This window comes from Trachinotus anak, unplaced genomic scaffold (genome assembly GCF_046630095.1).
Source record: "Trachinotus anak isolate AG129_WGS33_773 ecotype Australia unplaced genomic scaffold, CSIRO_AGI_Tana_v1 ptg000013l, whole genome shotgun sequence".
Lineage (NCBI taxonomy): Eukaryota > Metazoa > Chordata > Actinopteri > Carangiformes > Carangidae > Trachinotus > Trachinotus anak.
This window is the reverse complement of record NW_027273864.1, coordinates 28,149,664-28,177,301: the sequence shown is the minus strand read 5'-3', so window position 1 is coordinate 28,177,301 and position 27,638 is coordinate 28,149,664. Positions and strand designations below refer to the sequence as shown.

General features: G+C 41.7%; 1 protein-coding gene across 4 annotated transcripts in view; it reads right to left on the bottom strand.

The window, feature by feature from the left end:
• angpt4 (angiopoietin 4) overlaps window positions 1-27,638 on the bottom strand; it is an 81,169-nt gene that overhangs the window by 23,010 nt on the left and 30,521 nt on the right. The window contains exons 1-2 of one of the 4 annotated variants that reach the window (XM_071495405.1): window positions 25,700-25,815; window positions 14,744-14,958 (exon numbers count right to left, since the gene is read on the bottom strand). The exons of 1 other annotated variant lie outside the window; for it this stretch is intronic. Coding sequence is in view for 2 of the 3 variants with exons in the window: in XM_071495401.1 (XP_071351502.1) it covers window positions 25,700-26,092 (393 nt within the window). In the remaining variant the exon portion in view is untranslated. Of the gene's footprint in view, window positions 1-1,544; window positions 6,026-14,743; window positions 14,959-25,699; window positions 27,404-27,638 lie in introns of those variants that run through there. 2 more of the 4 variants (XM_071495401.1, XM_071495402.1) reach the window with 2 other exon arrangements.

Sequence of the window (27,638 nt, the reverse complement as noted above, 5' to 3'; positions counted from 1 at the left end):
TGAAGAACTAGAGTTAGAGTTATTACATTATAATGTCAGAATGAAGTTGACCTTTGGCCTTGTGTATATAAAATGTCATCACTTCACCATTTTATTCATTTCTGGAGTTATGACCAAAAATGTGTTTTGTGAGGTAATAGTGACCTTGACCCTTGACCTATGACCACCAAAATCTAATCAGTTCATTCTTGAGCCTGAGTGAATGTTCACTCGAGGCGTTCTGGACAGACAACCTGAAAAAACAATGTCTCCGCCCAGGCTGTCACTGGGCGGGGAGACAAAGAGGAAGAAAGAGACTGAGGTCACAGTGGTTCGCTACAATGAAAGAGTTTAGGTCAGTGTTTCCCAACCCGTGGGCCTGGGCCAACTGGTGGGCCAGGAAGGTATCGAATGACGGCCGACCAATCATTTGAGAAACACTACAATTTTGATGACAAGATGTAATTATATAAACAAGAAAAAAAACATTGTAATATCTGTCATTCTCATCAACATTCAGACTTGAAGTCATAACTCAGCACAGACACGATACACATTCATTCATTCTGATTGTAATCAGATATATGAATGTTTTCTCTTAAAGGACTCTGAGGACACACAGTTTAAGACAAAAGTCCTGGACCGGATTCAAACCCGGGGAGGCCGGAGTCAGTCCCAGCTGACACTGGGTGAGGGGCAGGGTACACCCAGGAGAAGTCACCAGTCTATCACTGGTTGACTTAGAGAGACAGGTTTTGTGCTAACCACTGCACCACCGTGCTGCCCCATGATACACATAGTTCTAGATATTTTTAGATTCAGTGAGACCTACACTTATATTACTATCTTCAACATTCAAATAAGCATTGATAAATTCACTAAGAAATCATACGAAGATGCTTTAACTGCAGAATAGTGATCCACTGACACAGTGATTATCTCCACTGGTACATGGCAAACAGGAAGTGCTAATAACTGTAGTGTCTCCATGTAACTGCAGGGTCCTGGGTTGGAATCGGTCCAGGACTTTAGTCTCAAATGTCCTCTGCCTTACACTCGCCCATCCTTCCCGCTTTTCTTCATAGTCAAATTATTCAAAAAAGCCAGATACGTCCCCATCAATACTTAAAGAGAAAACTTTCAGATGTGTGATTATGATCAGAGTTTTGGTTTTGACTACCTGCCGTCCCCAAAGAGCCGGGGACGGAGAGATGAGAGTTTTGAGTTCACTCGTTTTAGGGCTGATAAAACGGGAATGTTTGAGCCCCTTTAGAGGCTGTGGTGCTTGGCCTCGTGCCAGCATGAGTGTGTGTGTGTGTGTGTGTGTGTGTGTTTGAGTCAGAGAGAGAAGAATGAGAAAGAACAAGAAGAGATTTTCCAAGAAGCTCTGCGTGGTTGTGGTCAGTTTGGCACTGGGCCACAAGTCACTGGGAATCTCTCCTTCTTTTATTCCCCCTCTTTCTTTCCTCTCTATCACCCCCTTCACCACTCACACCTCCACACTTTCATGTTGTTCATCTGATATCTCACCCACCATCTTTATATTCCTTCACATGTCTACCAACCTCCACCTCCGTGTCCAAACTCTCTCCACCTCTCCGCCATATTTTTAACCTCCTTCTGTCTTCCCTCTCAACCTCCATCTCTTCAGTCCGTCCTCCCTTTGCCCTCGACCTGTCAGTGTCCATGGCAACTGAAATCTCCCGCAGTGCCAACTCACAGCTGTAGCGTGATGAATGACTCCTTAAACTGGGATTAGAAAACAAAATGAACCACCATTCACTCTCTCATTCTCTCAGTCTGACACACACACACACACACACACACACACACACACACACACACACTGAGGAGGAGTATTTTATCCCCGCCCAGCTGATAACAGCCTGTCTGCTTCGTTAACAGATTTGGTGGCCTTTTGGACAGATGATAAATCTCACTTACAGACTTCCTCCTCTGGCCTATTTGTCATCTAATGTGTCGTGTCTCAAAGTCTGGCTCTGGGCCCCAGACGTGGCTCCTACAGAACAGAGGTCCTTTTAGATTTTTACCAGTTGAAGTGTTTAAATAGTTATGTACTGTCCATCAAATCCAAGTGACAATAGACAACGTTTTAGTTTTAACTTATCATTTTGAGGTTCATATCAATTTCCCAGCATCATGACTATAGAACAATAACACCATCAGTGTTTAAACTGGTTCCCTATGAACCTCAGTTTCACTATGCACTTCTGTCCACCACTGGACAAAACATACAGAGCATAACACTTTTATTTTCCCAGGTAGTTATCAGTAGCATCCCCCAGGAAGGGGTAAAGGCAGCCGGTGGAACAACCAGAGTAACTGTGGAAAGAAGAGCCTGATAGAAACAAACCTCAGAAGGGCCACGGTCAGACTGGAACAGTAATTCATCCCTGGACTGATCTGCATTTACAGATTATTCACAGATTGTTTAAACGGGTAAAAGTCTTTCACTTTATGTCCTGAAAACAATGTAAAATAACATCAGAGAGAAGCAGAGGAGAGTGGAGGTTTGCTGCGGCCACACGATGTCGTTCTGACTGATGGTTTTATCATATGTGAAACACCCGCTGTGTCAGATTTCCTTTACAGGGCTGAGAAAACAAAAGCATCAGATGAGAAACTTCAGACATGAGTTCTCCTTCAGGGCTTCTGTGTGTTATGTGAGAAAATTTTATGGCATTTCAAAATCAATCTTTCTCATCTTGTTGACATCTGCGCACATAATCGTGTGTGGTCAAGATCCTGAATCCACAGAGCTATGTGTGTGTGTATGTTAAATATTTGTTTAATGTAAACTGATGGCTGTAAAACTCACCCATCAAACTGTCTATGAAACATGTTAAGGAAAAGCAGCAGATTTAGTCGCAGTGCTTTTTAAATGCTTACATTCAACACTGGACACATGTTGATCCACTTTGGATGTAAAACAGAAACCATGTACCCATGATGCACAGCATGAAGAATGTCTCTCTGCAGGATAGATCAGGTGAGGCTGTGGAGCACAGATCTCTGATCTGGAGAAGAAGCTGTCTCAAGTATAAAGAGGTAGAATCTTAACTTTGAGTTTGTGTCTCTTTTGGATTTCTGAAAGCAACAATAAAAATCTGAACGTGGACCCTGACTGAGAACCGTCCTTCCTCTTTAGAAACAGCTGCTGAGCGAAGCCTTGAACCTTCAGTCGCTCAGTAAATATCTAGAAGACTGTGGTGTTTTCTTCTTTCTTAACTTCCACTGTGTCTTCTAACACATTGTCCTGTTTATTGCAGTCGACTCCTTTGTGATGAGCTGGGCAGAAGCAATCACCAGTGATCACCACACAGTGCAGCCGCTTAGTTTTCTGATTCCAACTTGATCCCAACTTTCTCTGATGTCATGCAAACGTAGGTAACAGTAACCTCAGGAGACAACGTGCTAACCTCCAGGGCTGAAAAATGACGCCAACACAGAGGTGCCAAAACTGCAGTTGCTCTAATGACCACTAGAGTCTGGTTCCAACAGTGAGTCAGTCCCCATAGACTCCCATGTTAAAATGTCCAACTTCACAACAGAAATAAACATGTTTACAAAAAAACACTTTTGGTCTCCAGAGCTAATTGTATTGTGCGGCTGCTGTTTTTTATATAACTCGCCTGTTTACATTTTATTGATACTTAAAATTATGTCTAACTGCTGCTTGGAGTGACAGGTGGGTGAGCATATGCTTGCCACAAACCGGCATGCACCAAAGTCTCAGCTCCACACACCCCCACTTCTTTGCCCCTATTTGGATTAGTCTGGAGTTAAGGGCGGAGTCAGGCACTGCCAAGATGGCAACAGTGGAGCAGCCCACTCTGAGCTTCACAACTGGTCATCAGAAACCTGTGGGTGACGTTGCAGAGGCTACGTCCATCTGTAGGGCTGGAAAAAGGGGCAGCAAACTGGATGTAACTGCCAAATTCAAGACAACCAAGTTATGAAAAAACTTCTGATGCAAAATCTTAAAATAGGATTAGTAATATTTAACACAAGCTTTTGAAGTTTTAATTTGATTTCCTCACTGAAGAGGGGCATGATCACAAGGCTACTGGCCAATCAGAGTAGAGCACACTAAGGTAAAGTAGAAGTGTCTGATACACTGCTCCCTAAGATCCAGACAACTAAATAATCATGTATCCCTTTGTAGCTGTTATCACTGTGCTGTTATCCCACACACTGGTTTACTCTACAGCATCTTGTTTATTCCTTGTTTCCTCCTTAGTTGTTGGTGGTCTGTTGGTCAGAGAGATGACTCTGTTTTCTTTACCACAGCAGCCAGTGACATTCCTGACTGCTCACCTGCTTTTGGGAGGCTGATAGAATCAAACAACAAATCAGCATTGTGACCTGAGCGCTTCATTTCACTAAATCAGCAGGAAGGAGGTTTTTTGGGGGGAAAAATACACTTGTCAGACTAAAGTACAAAGTTGAACTGCAGTGAGCGGACACACCTCAAACCTTTATGAAGTACAGTGAGGGACATCACTAAAGCTTCAGTGCAGTTTGAAACCTTGGTCTAAGTACTGAGTAATACATCTATTCAGTAAGTGCAAGGAGATCAGGTAAAGAGGTGTAGCGTAAGTACACAGTGAGTCCTGATCAGACGTGTTAGGGTGTTAGAGGTGTGTTCTCTGAAGAGAGGAGTCTTCAACAGATTCTTGAAGACAGAGGGATGCCCCTGCTCTGATAGACTTCAGTAGCTTGTTCCACCATCAGGGAACCACAGGGATGGTGATGACAGACGACATTCATCAGAGGAACACAGTGGAGGAGAAGGAGCACAAGGCTGAATGATTGATTGAATATATTTCATTTTTATTTACATGCATTTAACTGTAATATGAACTAATCCATTAATGCATAGTATTGCTACCCAAAATCCCTCTGATTTGGATGAACTGTCCCTTTAAGCCTCCACTTACTGCTCCAGGCTCAACATCCACTTGATACTGACACTTACTGTCCGGACGCGACCTCCCCTGAGGTGCTCACAATGTGAAACACAGACACCAAACCTCTCTGCAGTGTTTGTTTCCCCTCAACAGAAACACAAAGTGCCACAAGCAAATCAACAAACCAAGCACTCTGCAATACGCACAAAAATTCAACACACAAAACATGTCAACAGCTTCTGCCCAGACGTGCTGTAAACACTTCCTCTCGGTTGTTTGTTCATATGGAGCAACTCGGAGTAAAACAATCTCCCCCCACAACACCCTTCATATTCCCTGTCCTTAACTTGTAATTACATGGAGATGCAGGGTTAAGGCCACATTTGATTGCGCCAGCAGATTCCAGCCGATTAATTACGTGTTATCATAAAGTTAGGACTGAGCCTGAAGTGGATTTTCTGTTTTCTTTGCAATTCAGATGGTGCTGGCTTCCCCCAAACTGGGCCTGAGTGCTTTGACCCGGCTGCTCAGAGGGAAAGAGCAGCGCTGGGCCAAAAGGAGAGATTCCTCTCTCAGGCTCAAATAAACAAACACAGAACATGGAGTAAAAGAGAACTGAAGTATTGAAAATACTCTGAAGAAGTAATTTCACCTCAGGAAGAAATGACTGAATTCGGAGCAACAGAACTCGTCTTGAAAATATTGATGTTCATACAGCAGCTTTTCAAAATGCTTCTGTGCTTAAAACTGTAGATGCAGGTTGACTGTACATCCTGTACAACTGAATGGAATTAGATGAAAAAATGCTGTTTAAAAATAGAATAAAACATGCTCAGGCAAATGTACCATTTCTTAAAAACAGAATTTAGGACAAGTCTGCAAATGCTTATAAAAAGTGAATCAACAAGAGGGATAACTATCATTTTCCCCCACAGTCTCTCAGCACCAAGCTTTGTCTGATATTTAAACTATTTTGCTAATAAACAAGTACAAGGTCTGTTGAGTCCCACAGCACCATCAGGATGACTGTGCAGATCTTCACAAATATGTGACAAGGATTTTGAGTTTGTGAAAATTCAAAATCAGTGAAGAGTTGATTTTAAATGAATTTTCGCAATATATATATAATACAAACAATATATTTTGCTTAGCTAAATACAATAAACAAACTCTCGCAGCAGGTTATAATGACCCACAGTTAGGTTTTGTTGCTAGGTGACACCTAGTGGTCGTAGTAATGATGACAGGAGCAAAGGGAAAAGCGCGGTGACGTAGTTTATAGAGCTACACGTCAGGAGGAGGTTGGGGTGGATGGATGGGTCAACAAAACAGGAATATGACATAGGAGAGCGGTGTTCGATTCCAAAGAGGAAGTGACATTTAATCCACCCATCCATCCATTTTCTTCCGCTTATCCGAGGTCGGGTCGCGGTGGCAGCAGGCTAAGGAGGGGATTCCAGACATCCCTCTTCTAAGCAATGCTTCCAGCTCCTCCTGAGGGATCCATGACTGTTCGTTGTTATTATTGTAAACAGGACAACAAAGCTCGTTGAATATTGGGGAAGTACTTGTTTTAACCCAAACCACCACCATTTCCTGAACCTAACCAAGCCATGACTGTTATTGTAGTAACTATGGAAACGAAGGGAGGTATGCTGCTGTCATTGCAGTCTGGAAAAAACAACCTGTATGGTTGTTCAGGTTGGAGGACTGGTTGGGTCTCACCTGAATGGTGTTGTGATTAAATTCATGATGCTACACAAACTGATGTTCAGGTGAATCTGGTTTGTGCCAAATGAGTCGACCACTGTTGTTAAGTGGTTCAATAAAGCCACAGACATCAAGTGACAGACGTCGCAACAAATGTTCTGCTTGTTACATGTTAAGAAAGTGTGAATCAGCTGTGTGATCATTCCTCCAACACGCAGTGTGAATCCTGCGTCCTGCTCAGCCGCCGGGTGCCAGAACGCTTATTTGTGATGCAGTAAATCTCTCACTGTGTTAAACTGTAAAAACAAACATCCATGAGCTGATGATGTGCAGTCTCAGATGTTGGTATATTGAACTGCCCTTCAACTATGATAGAGAAAGCACAGCTGGTGTCAGGCTCTTTCTAACCTGTGGCACCAAATAACTGGTGATGGTGAGATTACTGACCTCTAATAATCACTCTGCAGACAAACCTCAACCTCCACACCAATAATGCAGCTGTGTGAACTTTTACATTCAAGCCACTAATGCTGAAAACTTCCTGGTCCAAATGAACTACAGGCAAACCAGGGACCATTGCAGTATTTTGTATGTTGATACAGTATATTACTTCTTTACTGGATATCTCTGTTGGATGCCTGATAAATTTAGTCAGCTGAGGCCAGACAACATCAGACGTCGTCGTGTAGGAGGATTTTTGGCTTATCTGACTGTAATTTCCTTCTTAACGTGGGCCAAAGTGACGATCTGGCTTGTTTGACCTCTTCGGTGAAAGTATCCAACATGTTTAATAGCAACTGAGACGTCCCAGACGAGTTCAGGAACAAGAGTCCAAGCCGACCCTGCCAACACACATGTGAAGGGTGAGAGCTGTGAAGGAGAACACACAACTATTCCAGAGAAGCGCTAGGTTGCAGGCAAAGGTCAGAGAGAGAAGTGAGAAGCTGCATCCTCGAGGCTCTTACACAATCTTTTATTTCAGGCTCTAACTCTGGATCAACAGCTCTCTACATGCCAGACTGAGAGCAAGTTGGAGACAGACCTTTAATGTTGTGTAATCAATCCTTAAACCTGCACTGCATGACTGACTCTGTTTCCCACACAGGGGCAGCAGATACATCTTGTTGTGATCTTGCTGATTTTTGTTTACCCTCATTCAAAGCAAGACACACACCGTGAGGCGTCTCAGGCGGGCAGTGTGTCCGCTCCGACCTGTAAACTGAAATGAAAACCACGACGTTCTGCCAAACACACGCCACGCAGACCTAAGCTGACCTGGTGAACTTGTTGGAAAACAGTTGTTTATTTCCACATCAAACAGTTACAGGTCAACATTATAACTCATGTGTTGTCTCTCTGCGTTTGGTCTCCAGCTCCTGAAGGAAGTATCTGACTCTTTAGCTGATCATTCTCTGCACTCCATGAGTGACCCCTTTCACATTGTTTCACTGTCTTGGCATTTTTCATTTAATACATTATTCTTATTTAAAAAAAACAACTACCAATCATGCCTGCTTTAAAGGAGCCATATGTAGGTTCAAATTGATACCAGATATGACACATTATTCAAAGTCAAACATGTTTGTACTAAAAATCTCTGCTAATAAAGGAGCTATTTGTAAGTTTTGCTATTGCTACTTAGCCAACATTAGCATTACCAGCTGTTTACTGACCAGAGAAGAAATGTTGTGAGTTCAGCATCAAACTTCATTCCTTTACTCACCAACAGTTGTTTCCAGAGGTGGAAAGAAACCATCTTGTTTTGCTTTTATTTCTATCATTTTTTTCTTCTACTGAAGTTAGCATGCTAACTAGCCAGCCCCCGCCCGGGCAGACTTTCGTCACTTTCCGATAGCGACTCACTGTAGCCTCCAGGCTGTCCCGAAGCTGTAGCTGCTCAGAGGACGTACTATAACCTTTTGTAGTGTAAACGCAATGATGGTAAGGAAACTGCTGTTAATGCTAACCTTAGCTATGTAGTGATAGCAAAGCTTACAGCTCCTTTAATTATTGAATATGTGAGAAAAATATTATTCAGACCTACAATCTGTGATTTTCTGTTTCTTGTTCAGTACAAAGCATTAATGAGAGGGACAGATGTACTGAATAAGATATAGTTTTTTTGTATCTTAACCAAGGTAAATGTGACAATTAATCCTGATATTACGTTAACAGCTGCTACAGAACTGTATGAGTGGGAGGATCTAGAGCAAGTGAATGCTCTACTGAAAGTAATGGAGGGTGACAGAACAGTTAAAAGACCTTAAAAGCCTTTGAAAACTGAACTCGTGGGATTTACTGCCACATAAATATACTGCAGTGTATCAACCAGTGTCCAGAACAGTGTTACTTGGACCATGCAGCAGTGAAACTTTGCACTGAAACAACATAAAGGAAGTGTTTGAATGTGCTGGGGTGGGGCCACATCAAAGTAAAGGATGGTAAAGTGTCTGTATGGAGTTTGTAGTGGAATAAACATACGCCCATGTCTAAGTGTGTTTTGTGTCTGATTAAACTCTGATTAGAGTCGCACACGTTTGCTGCAGCTGTTTGACAACACGCCTGTTCCTGGAAGCATTCACCACTTTCAGTAACAAATACACCTCCACAAGGGTTTGATCCACTTAAGCACCAATCAATATCTGAATGTCAGTGTTTAAAAGTGTTACTTTCCACTTCACAAGCTTGCAGTCTTCAAACTTTTGCTAACATATATTTACGTGTTGCTGTTCACGTTCTGCACAACATCAACTTAACACAACATTTTCTTTGGATCAGGGAGATGAAGACATTTTGAAAGCAGCGAATGTTTATCACAAGACCCCCTGAGAAAACCAACCTAATGGCAAAATAATGGTTTCCAATCCCACCCGAGTGTGTCTGCATGGCTGTGTGTTTATGGGTGCGTAGCTGGCTGTGCATGTATTATGTCAAAGTGTTAGTGTGTGCGCTCATCATAATGAATGTGTGTTCAAACTGCAGGCAACATGATGGAGGTTCAAATTAGATCCCTCTTTGTTTATCTAGTGTGCTGCTGGTGTTGAGACCTGTTGTTCCTTCTCTTCCATTGTTTTCTATTCTACACCCACACTTACTCACAAACATCCTAACAGACATACTGTTCACATTACATGTAACCTCCCCAGCTGCAGGTTACTGAGCCGATCAGTCCCTGTTGACCTTCAGAGAATACGCCACTGATTTAGCAGTGCACTAAAGAAAACCAGAGGTGTCATCCTTTTTATTCCATTCATTCTTCTACCTCATCAAAACCTGGTACATACATTACCCACAATGCAGATCTACCACCAACAGTTGGGTCAGAAACAGGGCTGTATTGTGCTAGTAGCAGCTAGTGTATCCTGGTGCCTGTACCCTGCAGCAGAGATGATGGGGGGGTTACAGAGGTCTGGTAAACTCACGTCTTTTCACTAAAGGCTTTAAACATTTTCTTTCAGGAATGCAGTAGTGCTCCCCAACACCTGCAACCAGACTCTGATGTGTTAAACTGGTGGAGTTCGACCTTTAAGATCTAAACCTAATTAAACAGCTATGGCAGATTTTGAACCCACAACACACACAACAGTGGCACCAGCACACACTGTTTTCTAAGTGGCCCAGACTCGGACTCTCCAAAAAAGATACTGCACCCCTGCTACTTCGTCTGTATGGAACATCCAGTGTGTGCTATGTGGTCATTAGTTGTGTGTTGCACTCTCCAGATGAGGGAATATCTTTAGGAACAATGGTGTTCACAGACCTGGAGGATCTCTGAAAGCTGCTCTGAGGACATTTATGTTGAGAACAGGACTAAATGTTTGGATTCTGGAGGCTCCCTGACCTCATCCAACCCACTGGGTCTAACTTTGGCTTCCTCTCGGTACAGAGTTTACTGAGAAAATAGTAACTTTGGTAACTTTTATTCTTTATTCACTAACCTCCACTCTAATCTCCCAGGTTGTCTCTGGGAAATCAATAAAATTAGTTTTATCTTTCTTTACATCATTATCTACTATTTACATAATTGGACCTAATGAAAGCTGAATGAAAGCAGAGCCCGCTGCTGCTGGCATTGTCACACGGCACGTAGCGCTAAGTGGACTGAATTAATGGCAGTAGCCTAAGCTCTCGATGACAGGTTGAATAATCATTACAAACACAGACGGCACGTACTGTGTTACTCCAAGAACACAAACACTCTCCAAAAGACGTCAGTGATGAAATATCAGTATCCATCTTGGGAGTTGGCGAGCTGTGTGTGTTCGTCTATGTACATGCGTGTATGTGTGGTTGATAGCCTTTTGTTTGTATACTATTACAAGTAGTGATTGATTTTCTCGTTTACGCACGTATTTGGCCCACGGCTTCAAATAAAATCACTTTTGCCCTTCGTGCTGCTCTTAATCATGATTAAATATCATAATATCCATGTTTGACTTGGCCACCTGTCTTGGCAGCAGAGAGATTTAATAACAACACAGCTTCTTTATTCAGTTTAAAATGAAATTGAACAATTTAATGCTGACAGCGAATCAGCCCAAAGGACTCAGAGGTAAACACAGAGGGGTTTTTCAGCTCTTTACCTGAGGCACCATAGATTCATGTTATATTCTGCTATTGAGTCAAATTTGACAAATCTCTACTTAAAAAAGGGAAATAAATATAAAATTTTCCCTGTAATATCACTGAGCTGATCTAAATTTATATCAGTCTGTTTCAAATATTACAAAAATTACAAAGAGAGAGAGCTCTACAGAACCTCACTAAAAGTGACATCTGGGGAAACTAAACCATAAAGTGCAGCTTTTTAATCTAGTATTAAACTTAAAATAACAACTACAAGCTGAAAAGATGGAACGAGAGATCTTTGCTTGAGGTGTAATTTAAAACTAATCTTACTTTTTAAAATTAGGAAATTATACTTAGGGTCATTTGTTATACTATCAATTAATTCAGGCTGTTGTGTTCAATATCTGCTACTATGGTCCGAGGTATCAGACTGGCTAATGAGTGAGTATGAAGTTAGAAAATGACTCAGCTTAGCTACAGCTACTGTATCACTGTCAGAAAACAGATGGAAGAAAACAAATAAAGTATTTTTGAGATAAGGAGATGAATTCTGGTTTGAATAGTAATAGTTTTAGATGTTTAAATAAAAGATTTGTAACTGGTACGATGTTAATAAAGACTGGAGAATTATACTGAATTTAAGATGGAAAACCACCACAAAGAAAACAATGGTGGAAGGAAAATGCACAGAATCAGCGCACACTGAAACAGTTTTTTCCCTCCAGCCTGCCTTTTCCTCTCATCTCTGTAGATTCTTACAGCTCTGAGGGTCACACACATCTTTTCCTCAAGTTCAAACAACATGAACACATCTTTATGTCACTCACACTGTGCACAATCACGCCTCCTCTAAAATTAGCTTTGTGAACAAAATAAAAACAAACCGTCTGTTTGACGTCATATTTAAACATTTCTGGATAAAACCAAAAAAAAAATGTTCATTTGGGCTCAAACAAAAGCAAAATAAACGGAGTGTCTTTACTTTTCTGACAGCAGATCAATTAACAGCTAATCTGATATCTGATGCCCAAACACACTGTCCCTCCATTTCTATTTCAAACACACACAACGCACACGTACACTGTACATACACACTGATTCTTCTACACATGAAAACCTCTTCTTATGTACGTACACACACACACACACACACACACACACACACACACACACACACACAGCAGATCTCGGCAGCACTGGGAAAGTTGCTGACTGTGGGTTTGTTTCTGTTCCAGCTGTTGTGCTGACAGCAATGTTTCTCTGGGAAAAACTAACTGACAAATGAATACAGTAAATATGGACATCCAAAGGGAATCACAACAGCTGATTAGAGAGGGACACTGTGTGTGTGCGCGCGCGTGTGTGTGTTTGTGTGTGTGTGTGTGTGTGTGTTCTCAATATGTTCTGTGAGAGCACATGTGGTGATTCCATCATTAGAGAGAGAGAGAGACTGTACTGTACGAGTGTGTTTTACTTTGTTTTTATACATGCATGTAATCATGGTCACTGAATGTGTAATAGATCAGCTGATTAGAAGAACAGTGTGTGTTTGTGTAACATATCTCAGTATCTGGGTTTACTTAAACGCTATTAAAAGGTCTGAAAGATTTTAGGAAAATCAGTGAGACACAAAGCAGCTGCAGAACATCACATGAACAGATTATCTGAAATTATGTTATGGATTTCTTCATCAACATACACACACACACACACACACACACACAGTTAAAAGACGTGACATAGAGCATTTGTTGGCTGGGAAACTAACTCAGACCACAAGTATTGTAATTACTTTTTTTAGGTTAATCTTATTTCTTCTCAACAAAGTCGATGGAGGTGTGTGTGTGTGTGTGTGTGTGTGTGTGTGTCACAGCTGACGTGTTAGGCAGTGATGAATAGACTGTGGTCAATGTGATGTTCTGCAGACGAAGCGATAGAGAGAGGAACCGTCCTCTTCCTCCCTCTGACAGCGCACATCCCATCCTCACTACTGGCCATAAGTATGTGGACAGCTGAACATAACCATGTTCATCACAAAATAATGGCCACTGACTGCTCTCTAGGTTTGAGTCTTTCCCCCAGATGTTGAACCTGCTGCAGGGATTTGCTCCCCTTCAGCCACAGCAGCATTCGTGAGGTCCAGCACTGATGACGGCTGATAAGGTCTGGCTCACAGTCGGCGTTCCAGCTCATCCCCGAGGTGTTGAATGGGGCTGAGGTCAGGGCTCTGTGTACACCAAAGTGGGGAAATCATTCCTTTAAGGACCTGGCTTTGTGCACAGGGCATCGTCATGTTGAAAACTGTTGACACAAAGTTGGAAGAAAACTACTGTCTGAAATATGAGTGTGTGCTGTGTGGAGCCGCCCCGTGAAAAGTAGATTCGAGTCATCAGTTGATTCTGAGAAAAGTCATCATAACTTCATATGAAACAAAAATATCTATAAATTAAGAAAAAGCAAGAACTGATAACAAATGATAAATGAATGTACCAACAAGTTTCTCATAGTCTGGGCTGAACCCAGACTACGTGAGATTTAGTCAGATACTCCTCTGCAGTGTTGTCCACACTGAGCTCTGTCTCTCACACAGTCACACACTTCGAGGAGCTGTAAAAAAATATACAAGTTTTAACTTGAGTGAAAATCTAAAAGCCAAACATTGACGCACAAAGCTGCAGCCTCTGTCATTTCTTTATTTTTTGATTTAGTATAAATCCACTCCTCTGCTCTGTCTCTTCTCTCTGTCTCTCTTCTTTGTTTCTGTCTTATATTTGCTCTCGCCTCCCTCTCCTTTTATCAAAGCTAACTTTATCTTTCACCCACTTGTTCCTTGCTTTGTTTCACTGCAGTGATTTATGGATTAACGGTCGACTTGTCTGGAAGTGTTGATCTGTCTCTTCTTCTCTGTTTCATCCTCCTTTGTGCTTTATTTTCTGGCTCCTCTATCCCACACACTGACTCACAGTCATGCTCGGATGGATTTTATAATCCAACTTAATGTTTAAATTTCAACAGCTCAAACACTTTCTCCAAGGACTCTTCAGGCTCCTCTATCGTTGCCATCATTGTATTTTAATGAAGCTGCTTCATCTCTCCTTCTGTACGTGCTCTTTACCCCGTCAGGCCTAAGACATCCTCTAAAAAAACTCTCTAAAACCTCAGCTTGAAAACAACCTCCTAAACTCTGAGGGTTTTCGGAAAAACTTGAAGTTCACTAGAACCCTTATTACTCAGCCTCTGAGGCAGATAGAAACATGAAATAAAAGAAAAAAAACGTCTGAGAGCTTAAACCTTTGGCTGTAATTGTAAAGCATTACCTTGGAAATTGTATATGGCCGGAAAAACAAGCAAATTTGTCAACACTCTCAGTTCAGTTCAACTCTTTATAATGTTAATTTAAAAAAAATCTTATTGAACATTTGGGTAAAGGCAATGATTTACAATAAAAGGCTAAGCTTTAAGGTCTCACGTGGTTTTTATTTCCTGTGTCTGTCTGCTTCGGAGGCTGGGAAATGAAGTTTTTAGTATCAGCATCGCATCAGGTGAATCGTTACCTCTCGTTAGCGGTGAGCTGGCTCCTCCCCCCTCCTCCTCTGACAGGTCTCGCCCTGAGCCTTGACTAGCTGATCAACAGCAGGTTGAAATCAGTGTCTGACTCCTTTAAGTCATTTTTGTCGTTTTCATCCGGATAACTGCCGTAATCTGTCTCGCTCAGGTCGTCAGCCATCATCCAAACCACGACTTAAAAAACTTTTTAGCAGCTGAAACGCTGAAAAAACAAACAAAATAGATTTCACCTTCCTCTGAAGAATTTCAGCGAATCACAATGTCTTTCATCGGTCACATGTCTTAGAAACGATGTAAGAATATACTTCACATTTACACGTTCTTATCTGGTCTTGAAGGGTTTATGTTGTAAATTACTGTGCTCAAAACGAACCCTCAGGAGAGGCAAACCAGGCAAATGCATAGGCCCCATAAGGGAAATGGGGCCCCCCGTGGCCCCTCATATTGGCACAATTTGCAATGACAACTATAAACCCCTTAACTCTCCCATAAAGACAATATACAGTGCACTGCCATTGCCCCAAACCCCCCTGAGTGGGGCCCCTGATGATGTGCGCTGTAGCTGGCCTTTACCCACTGCCTGCATGTGAGGTGTTTAGGGGACATCTGTAAATCTGCTTTGTGAAGAGTTGTTCACTTTGAAAAAGAAACTTGAAAAGTTGTGACGTTGCAGGTATGAGGTTCACGTTTCTACTGTTTCAGCTGTTTTAACAGATTTTTCATTCTGTGATATAAAAATCTGTTTTATGATTATGTTGAAATTCTGTCTCTTTCCCATTAGTTTTAGTGAACTGCAGATACTTTCTCCTTGATTTCTTTCCCTCTACATCTCTGTCAGCTTGTCTGTGTGTCTCCAGCAGCCGGTCAGATGCAGTGTCCTGATAAAAAGCCCAGTAATCAGCTGCAGAGATACCAAAGGCCGACCTGGCTTCTACTAAAAAGAAACTCCTGTAAAGCTGGTGTGTTTCCTCTTTTGTGGGGCAGTTTAAGTGTCCAGGAACCAGCCTGAAAACGAGCCACATGTGGTCAGAGAGCAGCTGCAGAGAGATTATCCTGCTGCCCATGATAACATGACAAGAGATGCACACAGTGGCAGCCAGAGAGACTCACATACAGGGAGCAATCGCTGGCTTGTGAAAGCTGTGTTTCTGAATAATTTCTTCAAAGTTTCCTGGAAAGAACCGAGTAGTTTGGTGCTAATTACATGAAAAATACTTCAGTATATTTACTCGCACTGATAAGCATTTAACCATGTCTGGACATCTACTTCATTCCATGTACATTTTTGTGAATGATGCCTGTCTTAGTCACATTCACAGAGAGATATACAGAACCCACAGACACACAAACAAAAACACACACTCTCCCACTCATGACCACAGCCACTTCCCCTGCGATTAAATTTCCTGCATTAGTGCTGCTTTTATGTTTTTAATTTCTGCTTTTATGGCTTTCACGTCATTACATGATGTTGTGTAATTACGTTGTGCAATTCTGTTTTTTCTGAATGTATTTTCATCTCATTAAATTAAACTTCAAAACCAATAAACAAAAAAAAAATGTTTTAATAGCGTGACATCTCTTGTTTTGAGGTTAGTTTTTGCAGTTATCACATTTCGTCTGCACTGGATACTGAAGTATCCACCAGACACACATGACTGTGAGACTCTGGTCTTTGCATTATCAGGTCATAAACCACCGGCTCCTCAGCCAGCACACGCCACTCAAACCTTTTTATGAGCCACTTTAAAACACCACAGCACACTCCCACCTCTCCACTGCAGGTCTCCATGAAACACAATAAAACAGCCTGCTGTGGTAAAACCATTCCCAAACATTCCCACCGCTGTATCCAGTCCTCAATAATCATTCCCCACCAGTCCCCACAGGGGAGTAAACTCAGAGAGAATCCCAGAAACAAAAACCTATAAACTGTTTATGTCGACTTTGGGGACGATGAGCAGCTCTGATGTGAACATCAGAAGAGATTCAAAGAGACTCAACTCAATTCGACTAAGATTTAATATCTTTTACCTACTGGAAATCTGTCCAGAGGCAGAAGTTGAGGCTGCTGTGTCTTGCTCTAAGGCACTTCACCAGGATTTTATAACTCTTGAGGTTTTTATTAATCACCACACGCGCCGATCCAAAACCTACCCCCCAGTCCTGTGGGCTATCTGTTACCCCAACCAACCCAGAGAGTCGCAAGCGTCTCTACGGGTTCACTAATTAGAAGATTTCACATGTTTTTAAATAGTTCTGTGGAAAATATTACATCTAATTTAGAGGAAGTGAAGAGCAATGTCATAAACACTGGGGCAGTTGACTCATTGAAGATATTAGTCACAACAATACACTGGCTTTACAGTGGTATGACTGTGAAAGGTTAAAGGATATTTATTACAACCTGGAGTTTATTTTTTACAGTTGTGGCCGTTATTCATTTCGCTGAAAACACCAAAGGGAATATTTTTAGATCACTGGATTCTGGAAACAAGACTGTTTAACAAAGTGCAGAAGATGTTCAGTTTTTCACATATTCTGGTTTCCCCTCAGATAATCTGGTTTAAGTGTTGGTTTTCCTACAACCTGTTTTCCTTTGTTTCACACTTCATCGAAACGACGGTGCCATGTTTTTTTTTTCTTTGGCTCCTCCAACCTGAACAACGAACAACCCTCTGATACCACCCATAGGAGTGTCTCCTGAATAGCGCCCGTACAGCAGCAGGTGCACCGGACATGTCATGGTTACAATAATAAACATGCGGACTGAAGCGAGAGCGGTGTACCTACTTCTGTCGCCATGGTTACTATAATAACGGTCATGATTTAGTAAGGTTTGGGAAAAGATGGTGATTTGGGTTAAAATAAGTACTTCCTCAATATTAGACAATCTTTGTTGTCATGGTTACAATAATAACAACGTGGTTAACTTTGTGGAACGATCAGTGATAATAGAAACAACAAAACAAAACGGAACTATGGGTCGTAATAACCTGCTGCACAAACAACCTATGGGCTTGTTTTTTACAGGGGGACAGTCTCAGTTGGTGAATACAGTATTATCCTAAGATAAAAATATGAGAATAGGCGACAAGTAGACTGAAATTATCCTCAACACATTCAATGATCAAGCAGGACTTTTATTTTCATTGAGTAATTCTGCTTCTCCCCCTCCTTCAAGTCGACGTCGGCTCAGTTTCCCTGTTTTTTACACTTTTAACGACTCTTTTAAAAAGCAGTTGCTGATTGAGAGCAGAAGTGTCTGCAGTGTGTTTAGACTGAAGGAGGCTGACTAGCAGATAATGGCTGTCATTAGGCTGTTATTAGTGCTGTCAGTGGGGTCTGCTCACAGCCGTTTGATCTGTGGTTGTAAAGGATGATGGAGCACAGAGCAGCGGCTCCCAGACCAGGTGTTCCTCCAGACTCAGATTAACCAGCTCAGTACAATCTGTTATTATTCTGATCCCATCTGGGCCTCTTTCAAGAACATCTTTTGTATTCTGGGCCTAAACCTCCATTACTTCTTCTTTTTCTCTTCTTGCTTTTATGAGTGCACCAGTTGGATTGAGAAAAGCTCGCTGGACCTGACCTGCTCACAAGGAAGTGCACATTCATGAGGTTTCATCATTAGTGCAATCAAAGCCACTAACACTGCCACAGAGAACAACCTGTTCCTGTCTGTTTGTGGGAACGTTGGAGTGAAAAAAGATTTTAACACTCTGGAGCTTTTATTTCTGTTCTTGGGAAAAAGCAGACAAAAATACAGCAAGTTTAGCAGAGTCACTACAGCAGTGCTGTACCGGTCTTATTTTAGGTCATTTTTGGTATCATAATTAATCCAAATGTTTTTCCTCTTAAATCCCTCAGAGGGACCACTTCAGTAGTTCTTGCAGGAGGCCCACTGATGGGTGGAGTTCACATGAACATGAACATTTGTTCAATCTTACATGCTGAACCACGGCTGCATCATATCGACAACAGTGCAGTATTTCATTTTATCTTTTAGCCATTTGAGCCCAGAGGAACTCTGCAGCTGTAAAACACACACAGCTTTCTTCACGAGGTGGTTGCTAACTTAGTGCTGGGAGGTGTACAGTGGATTTATCAGATCGTTAGGTGAAAACAGCTGACTGTGATGAGGTCGATGACAGTTTTGAGACTGAACAATACAGTGAATATGATGTGAAATGAACATGATGAGTGTAGAAGAAATTACAAAGAGAGAGCTGCAGAGTTGGGGTAACTCTCTGTGAGCGATCCCTTTCACATTTGATCCGTCGTTAATATAAAATTTGTGGCTTTAAAGTCGATCTTGTAAGTTTTCACCTCAGGCTTCCGTCTGATCTCTGGGATAATAAAGCCTAAGGACAGATTGTGTTAGAGGTGAGGTGGAGTAATGAACTATATTGACCATCTATAAATGAAGCTTAGGGACAGTTCAGTCAGGAAACTATCTCCATGCCTGGGCTCTGGGGGAAGTTTCCTCTGACTGGAAGCACCTTATTCCAATGGACCACCTCCCATGGTGATCCACTTCCTGCCAGAGTCTAAGCACCAAAGTCTTTTTCCATTTGTTCACAATAAATTCCATTTCACTTCAAATTTATTCCTCTTATTATCCTCGTAGAGTTGATCTAATTCTTACATTTTTTTAAACTCTATTTTATCTTAATCGTGGTGTTTTTCTTGTGGTTCATTTTTAAAATCTTTTATAGTATTTCACAAAACCTGCAACAAATAAATGTTCAATATTTTTTATTCTCTTTATTCTCTCTTTTATGCTCTGAGTCGGCAAAACGCTTTGTCCCACTGTGGTTAAATAATAATGAAAACATTCACCGGCTACAGTCTTTTTTTTGAATGTGTGTGCCATAAACATGCTCATAAATCATAATGAAGCACATATGAAATCTTTTAAATTGATGACGATATTTCCTCAATATAAAAATTTCTTTAAATGCAGAACATTCTGTTCTAAGCTGATACGTGACATCAAACTGGGTTTTATTTCACACCCCAGGACAAATCTAGAGCTGCTGCACTTCAACATGCATCCTGTGCTGTAAAATCCTTTAAAATCTTTAGAGTCTTTAAAATCCACTTTTCTACATCTTATCCTGACAGATTTTTCTAAGGTTTTCTTTCTCTGTCTCTCTGCAAAGGTTTATCGAAACAACCTCTGACCACATCAAAGCGCTGTATTGCAGCAGCAGTTGATAGCCGCAGATGATGTGATCTGACCACAGAGGCTTTCCTGTCTCGCTCTCTCAGTCTCTCAGGCATAGGTCCATTTGAAGTAAGTCATTTGGCAGAAAACTAAACAAGCCCCCTGTTAACGACCTCACTTACTGCTGTTTACAGACTGACTCTCTCAAAAACCACCAAACTGCCGCCGAGGCCACACTGCCCCATGAAACCAAAGAATGACTGAGCAAGTGGCGAAACTTGAGAAAAACAAATTAGCACTTTTGCCTGGTGTTACTGTTATTGGCACAGAAGCAGACTGTGTATTAATGTCCATATGGATATGATTTTTATTGATATTACCGCTGCAGAATGGTCATAAACGCCAGCTATTAAAACCAAAGCAGCTTCAAACCCACTACAGCAATGTCTGATGTTAAAATTGAGAGTCCAGATTAATATAAAGCAGTAGATCAAATTATGTTTAATATCACTGGAGGTGATTTGTGCCATTTTATAGAAATCCTGGGCAGTGATGCCGATAAGGAAAGTTTCTTTTCCTAAGCGAGTCTTCAAGATCTGCTGTTGAAGGTAAGGTCAGTTTATTCTGGATGGAACGTTCTGTTGCTGCTTTTAAAGGCACTATATGCAAGTTTTCTGCTGTCAAACATGGTGTCTTACTGGGAGCAGGTTACTGTGATGGTAACGGTCATTCTCAAAGAGATTCAGCCATCCATCCTGTGTACTAGAGGTTATAATACGTCCTCTGAGCAACTACTTTTTCAGGGCAGACTGGATGCTACAGTGACTCATTATCAGAAAGTGACGATAACTAATGCAAAATCTGGCTCTCTACTGACAAGGTCTCAGGTTTATTTAGCCCCACCCCCTGTCCCCACAAGTTGACGGGATTGGTTCCTTAGGTTATATGACATATGAATCCCTGGCTGTCTGAATCAGTTTAACGAGACTGTCAGGTTAAACACTTGATTTTCATCAGAGGGGTTCTTTAATGCTAAAGTTGGCTATGTAGCAATAGTAACACTTACAAATAGCTCCTTTAAGTCTGTCTTTGTTCTTAAAGCTAATTCCCATCTTTTGTTTTTAGTTGATATTATGTGGTTATTCTATCAGTTTTAATGGTGGAGTGTGGTATGACGTCACACTGAGTTTACCTGATGGTTCAGGTCAGTGGTCTGTTACTGAGAAATGGTGATCAGGTCAGATCACAGCTGTTCAGTTCACACTGTCACTGCAGTCCAAACACTGCGAGTTGAAACAACATCCCAAACGCCACAGTTGATGCTCCGTCATCCTGACCAAAGTGAAGGACCCCGGCTTTAAGATCTGATTTGTGACTTCCTGAGCTCTGAGAGAAAACATTTGCCACCAGTGTCCAGATGAGAAACGCAAATATTGAGAAGAATTTTAACAAATAGAGCGGATCAACTGTGTCTCTGTGACTGTTGCCTGACTTCAGACACGAGACAGCTGTGGCTCTGTAGAAAACTTTGTCTTGTGCAAGTCCTCATCTCTTTTCTAGTTAAAAATCTTTTGCTGTGCAGTCTACAACTTCTACTGTAGCTATGACAGAAAAGTCTGTTTATACATGTAGCATTGGTTTTTCACAGTAAAGAGAATATTTTTGGCTGTTGGTCAGACAGAACAAGCCATTTAAATATCACTTTGGGCTCAGGGAAACACCCATTTTCACAGTTTTCTGACATTTTATACACAAAACAATTGATTTAGATTAATGGAGAAAATAATCAGCAGATTAATCGACAATAAAAGTCATTATCAGTGACAGTGGGTGTGGAATGTGGCAGTTTTCTTGGCCTGTTTATATTGTTTGTAATACATTTATTGTTGTAATGTCGTTTTGATGTTACAACTGAGGATGGGTCTCACATTTTTGTGCATTTTCCGCCTTTATTTGAGAGGACAGTGTAGAGAGACAGGACAGAGGAAATGATATGCAACAAAGAGTCCGGCAGTCAAACTGGGGACTCGCCTGCTCGGAGCTTGGTTGCCCCTGAAAAGGATATTTCAATCTCAGAGAGGCTTTTACCTGGTTAAATAAAGGACAAGGTCTTTATTTGTTTTTTGGTCATACCAGCGTAAGGACATCCACACAGATTAATTTATCAGGGATTTAATTCACTTTAACCTTAAAAACATCTTGAAATGCTTTGGTGCTGTGACTCTCAGAGGGGAGATGAAAGAGAGAAACTGAGACAAAGACAAAAGGAAGAGACGCAGTTATCTTTCATCTGAATTGAATTAAAGTTCTAATGAGAAGATGCTGATAAACATGGACTGAGGTTTTTGGAGTCAGAGAGCGATTAGATATTGATGGCTGACTCTGACTGAACTCTGGAGGTCAAAGGTTAAAGATCAGCCCCCTCTCCTGTTGGGGTGCTGCAGACCTCAGTGTGGGTGGTAACCACACCAGCACACACACAGGCATGCATACAGATACTCACATAACTACACATTAATCTAGGTGTAATCTAGTGAACCTGCAGATAAAAATCAGTGATTCAATGTGTCCTCCAGCTACTAGAAGACAGAAGTCTGATGCAGAAATAATGCATTTCTTGCTCGCTCTATTTACACTGGAATGCATCTAAATCCATGCGATGTATCAGTCACAATCTGAGCTGATGTGCGTTTACTTCACTGCTTTGCACAGGCAAGAATTACATAGAACTGTGACCTGAAGTATGTTGTCTTTATGGTACAGAAAAATTGACACTGAACGGGAGAGGGGTCAAACTGAAACAGATGAAGTCACAGTGAAGAACCATCTTCAAAAGTGCAATTTTCACTTGGTTTTCATCACAATAATCATATGTTCTCTTAACTAATGACTCTTTATGTTTTAACTCATTGAGGAGACTCCAGTATTCTTTCATGTTTGGCACATGAACATGTTAGCTAACATCCAGCGATGCAATGATAGTTAAAAAGTTAAAGTTTAAGGTTATTCAGTTCAAGAATTTAACCAAGAATTTAATATAATTTACATGTCAGATTTGTGGAAGTCCTGATGGATTTACCCAACATTGAGAAAGCTAAATAAATCTGCTGTAAACTCAGCATTCCTCCTGTAGGAAATATGATTCATATGAGCTCTGACTTCTAAAACAGAAGCATCATTCATGCTGCCGCTCTCATTCTTCTGTAACGTTTAAATGATCCTAATGATGACGGATGGGGACTGCCCACACACAGACTCCTTTCAAAAATGTTTTCTTTTGCTAATCTGATTTCATGGATCAACATCACCTGCTGCACTGAAATCACTTCAATCTGCACATCAGCAGGAGCCTGACTGAAGGTTTAACTATCAGGGGACCACAGCAGCGACTGTTAATCCTCACAAGACACTGACTGTTTCGTCCAATGAGGTAGAGGACAGGTTCATGTTGATATCTGACAATCAGTCATACAACACAGCCATCTCATAATGCTGCCTGGTAAAAGAAAGCTATCATCGTGACCAAAATGAAAATCTGTGCAGACAATGTGAGGCTTCTTTCACACATGTGATTGGTGCAAAACATTTATCTTGTGCCCCTCCCTTAGCCTCTGGCAGCACGTCAACATTGCTAGCACTCAACAAACTTCAAGCATGTTGGGTAAAAACTAAATTTGTCAGTTCAACTCATCCTGTTGTCTTTTATCCCTCCTCTCCTGGTGCCACCTTTCTGTTTGCTTAACAATATGCTGCTAACTTATCCGTGCATTACCTGAAGAACACGCCTTCTTGTTAGAAGGTTGAGAAAAAAATTCACACCCACTAACACAAGTTATCAGAAATGTCAGGGAGCATCCTCATTGGTCAATGTAAGATTTCCCAGGAAGCCTTATTTTGTAACTTTGGAAGAAAGTATCCAAATTAAATAAATGGTGGTGAAATAATATTTATTTTTCATAAAACATGCAGTTTTGGAACATTTCAATAAGGGCAATAAAAATATAAAAGAATGTGACCCAAAACTGTAAGAGTGACGGGCCCCTGACAGCTACCTGGCCCCGGTACAGTGCAGCAGTTGCCCCGTCAGTAGTTTTGCATCACATTATTTCAACCTTTGTGGTTCCAGTCTGAATGGACCTTATGTCAGTCTGTCCATGCGTCCACCACTTTGTTCCAGACTGAAATATCACTACCTCTGTGGACGTTTTGCTATGAAATATGGTAACAACGTTCATGGTCCTCAGAGGATGAATCAGACTTTGGTGATCCCCTGAATTTTCCCAAAGTAGCTCAACATTTTGACTTCTCCAGTAAAATATCTTGATATCAACAGAATGAATTGAGATATCTGAGACTTAAATTTTCATCAGGTCAAGTGACTAATTTGTCCAATACTGTGGTTTACGCCAAATACCTGCAAAACTTAGGGCCAAAAAATGTTTTTTGAGGTCACAGTGACTTTGACCATTGACCACCAAATTCTAATCAGAATATCCTTGAGTCCAAGTGGACATTTGTGCCAAATTTGAAGAAGTTCCCTCAAAGTGTTAGTGAGATATCGCGTTTATGAGAGTAGGACAGATGGACAACCAGAAAACATAATGAAAACAGATGTGTTACAGGAAAAAAAGCTCAGGCTCAAACAAGCAGAGGGGTGTAAAACCCACCAGGGATGATGTATAACTCATTATTTGTTAGAAAGTGTCACCCAGGCCTTCGTCAGACCAGTTTACTAGAATAATCATTAAGTTTTAATGACTAAAGACTCATAAATGATCCTGAATGTCTCTGAGAAGCAGGCACTTTTTATGGCAACATGTTGATGACTTTGTGCAGCAAGAATTTCCTGCAGAATAGATGCAGAATAATGGAGCAACAATGTTTTACAATGGCTACGTTATGCACTGTATAGTCCGAGCTGTAGTGAAGCAGATGGAAGAATTATAGTTTGTTAGGAGGAAACACTCACTGCTTTTCTCCTGATTGAAACCAGCTGCCACTCATCCAGAGTCATAACCCCAAACTTTGATCTCTGTCCTACAGATCACCACAGCAGAAACTCTGAGCTGCTAAACTCTATAATAACAACACACAGACACAGACACAGACACAGACACACACAGACACACACACACACACACACACACACACGCTGTTCTATGTCACCTTTGGGGACATCACATAGAAATATATTAATTTTCTGGAATGACTACTGCTGAAACTATAGTTGCACAAGCTGTCCCAAATTAACTGGTCTTTAGTCTAAAATGTGTCCCACAAAGTATTACAAAGTATTACAAACACACACACACACACACACACACACACTGCGTACACAGCTGACGAAGCAAAAGTGTTGAAAGAATCTAAGTCACAGTGCTCATCCTGTGTCCAACTCATAATTTCTTGTTTAGTTTCTCTGAACGGTCCAGGACTGAGCATCCATCTACAGCATGAAGCAACACACAGACACACACACACACACACACACTCACACATACAAACACACTAATCAGTGTGTGTTCTTTCAGTTCCATCATATCTACTAATGCACAGCAGCAGCAATTGTATGAAACACTTAAGAGTAGAAATAAATATGTTGACATACTTTCTACTGAACTTTACCTCATCACGTTGGTCTGACAGCAGGTTCTCGATGACCAGCAGGCAGTGAGTGCTCGTTTTCTTTTCTTCAACAACGCACTTGTCTTTTCTACACTAAAGATCTACGGTCTCAAAACAAGAGGACAAAAGAAGCGTGTTCGTGTCTTACCTTCTGCAGCCACTGAGTGTTGTTCTCCATTGTGTTCTCCAGGTGCTGCAGTTTCTGAGCTGACCAGTCACCGTCTATTGGTGGCGAGTCTCTTTGCACGACGCTCGTCCTGCTGCGAGAGCTGCCATATTGTCCAGTCTGCGGCGGCGATCCTCCGGCCTGGCATCCGTCCAGCTCTGGGAGGATGAAGGTGTAGCTGCACTGACCATGTTGGATGTGATGGTACCTCTTTTTCTTCTCTGCACCTCCTCCTCCGCCGCTGCCTCCTCTCCTCTGGCTTCTTCCAGCTCCTCCTCGCTCTGTGCTCGTAACGCCGGCTGAATCAGCGATGGCTGACAAGGTCCAAAGCAGCAGGAGGACCAGCAACCACCAGCTGAGATTTACGCCCTGCATGACGCTCTTCTATATGAAAGTGTTTTCTCTCAGTGTGAAGAGGGTCAAGAGAAGCTCGTTCACACTTTGACCCCAATTCACTTTATAAAAACATCCGTGTGCAGGACACATGCACGAGTCTCTGCACCTACCACTCAATCCATGAGGTCTGACATTTCACCAAGTCTCTCTGGCTTCTTCTCTAAAATGTCAGAAGATCACAGAAATGGAAAGTGTCAATACCTAGTATCTGTCTCTTTTCTTCTTTCCTCCCTTTCTTTCGTCCTTGAGTCTTAATTTTGTTCACTGTGGTTGGGTTTGTCTCGCTGATAAAGGTTTTTCAGGATGGGTCCACTGGCTTAACCCTGGTCTTGGCCCAGGTTTCACCCCTGTCCTCAGTGTACCTAGTGCAGGTCCAGACCCTCTCAGGAAAACAGGGAAGAAGGGAGAGCTAAGAAGATTAAAAAAAGAGCGATAAAAAAGGGAGTAGAAATGATTTGAGGATGGGGAATAGTGAATGTCCAAGCAGATTTAGAGAATAAAAGAGATGTTAAAAAGGAAACACAAGATTTATAGATTTGAGGGTAAAATGAACCCCTCAATCCTCAATTGCCCTGGAATAAAAAAATGAAGAAGAGAGAAAAACTACAATCTTTTTCTCTTCCCATCCTTTCCTGGTGGCTCCAGTTTCAGAAGTGGCCGTAGAGAAATGCTTCTGCCCCCTTCTTATCTGGGGCTGGCTGAGAAAAAGGAGGAATGAGTGAGGGAGGGAAGAGGGGGAGGAGGAGAGATGGAGAAGGAGAGGGAGGAGTGGAGGGACAGGAGACCTGAGGGAGGTCTATTAGCGTACCCTCTATTTGTGGGCTGAGAGAAAAGAAAGTGAGCAGGGAGGAAGGAAGGAATGAGAAGGAGCCAGAAAAAGTAAAAAGGGGAAGATTAAGTGAAAAAGAGAGAGAGTAGGGGAGGTAAAAAGATAAGAGAAATAGACAAACACGGAGAAAGAGGGGGCAGAAAAAGAAAGTTAAATGTTGACAGACAAAGAAAGGGGCAGATAGAGGAAGAAAGAGATCTAAACGTGGTTTCGCAGCTGCTCTAATCTTCCTTCCTGACTGATCTCAGTTCTGAAGTCAATCCCAGTGCCTTGTATGGTCATTCATACTGAGTCAGCAACTGGAAGCTGGAGATTTGACTTTGTCCTCAAAACACAGCCATGCTCCGAGGCATCGTGGGAGATCAGGGGGCCGAGGTAGAGCACGTAGTCCCTGTGCGTTGGCTTTGTTGTGTCGCAGGAGGTACCTTCTCTCTGCCTCACATCTGTCCTGTTGCTCTGCACTGCAGGGAAATACATCCACAGATTAGTTCCAGACAGATGGCGTGGTCCCAGGCTTGTGAAACTCAAGCTCTACATGTGGTGAGACAATGTGAGATGTCAATTATTAAGTTTATTTGTGTAGCGATAAACTGTTCTGCAGAAGCTAATTGATACAAATACAGATGAAATATTTTTACAGGGAGATAAGAGACAGATTTTAAAGTGACATCTCAACTTAAAACGAAGCAGAGACAG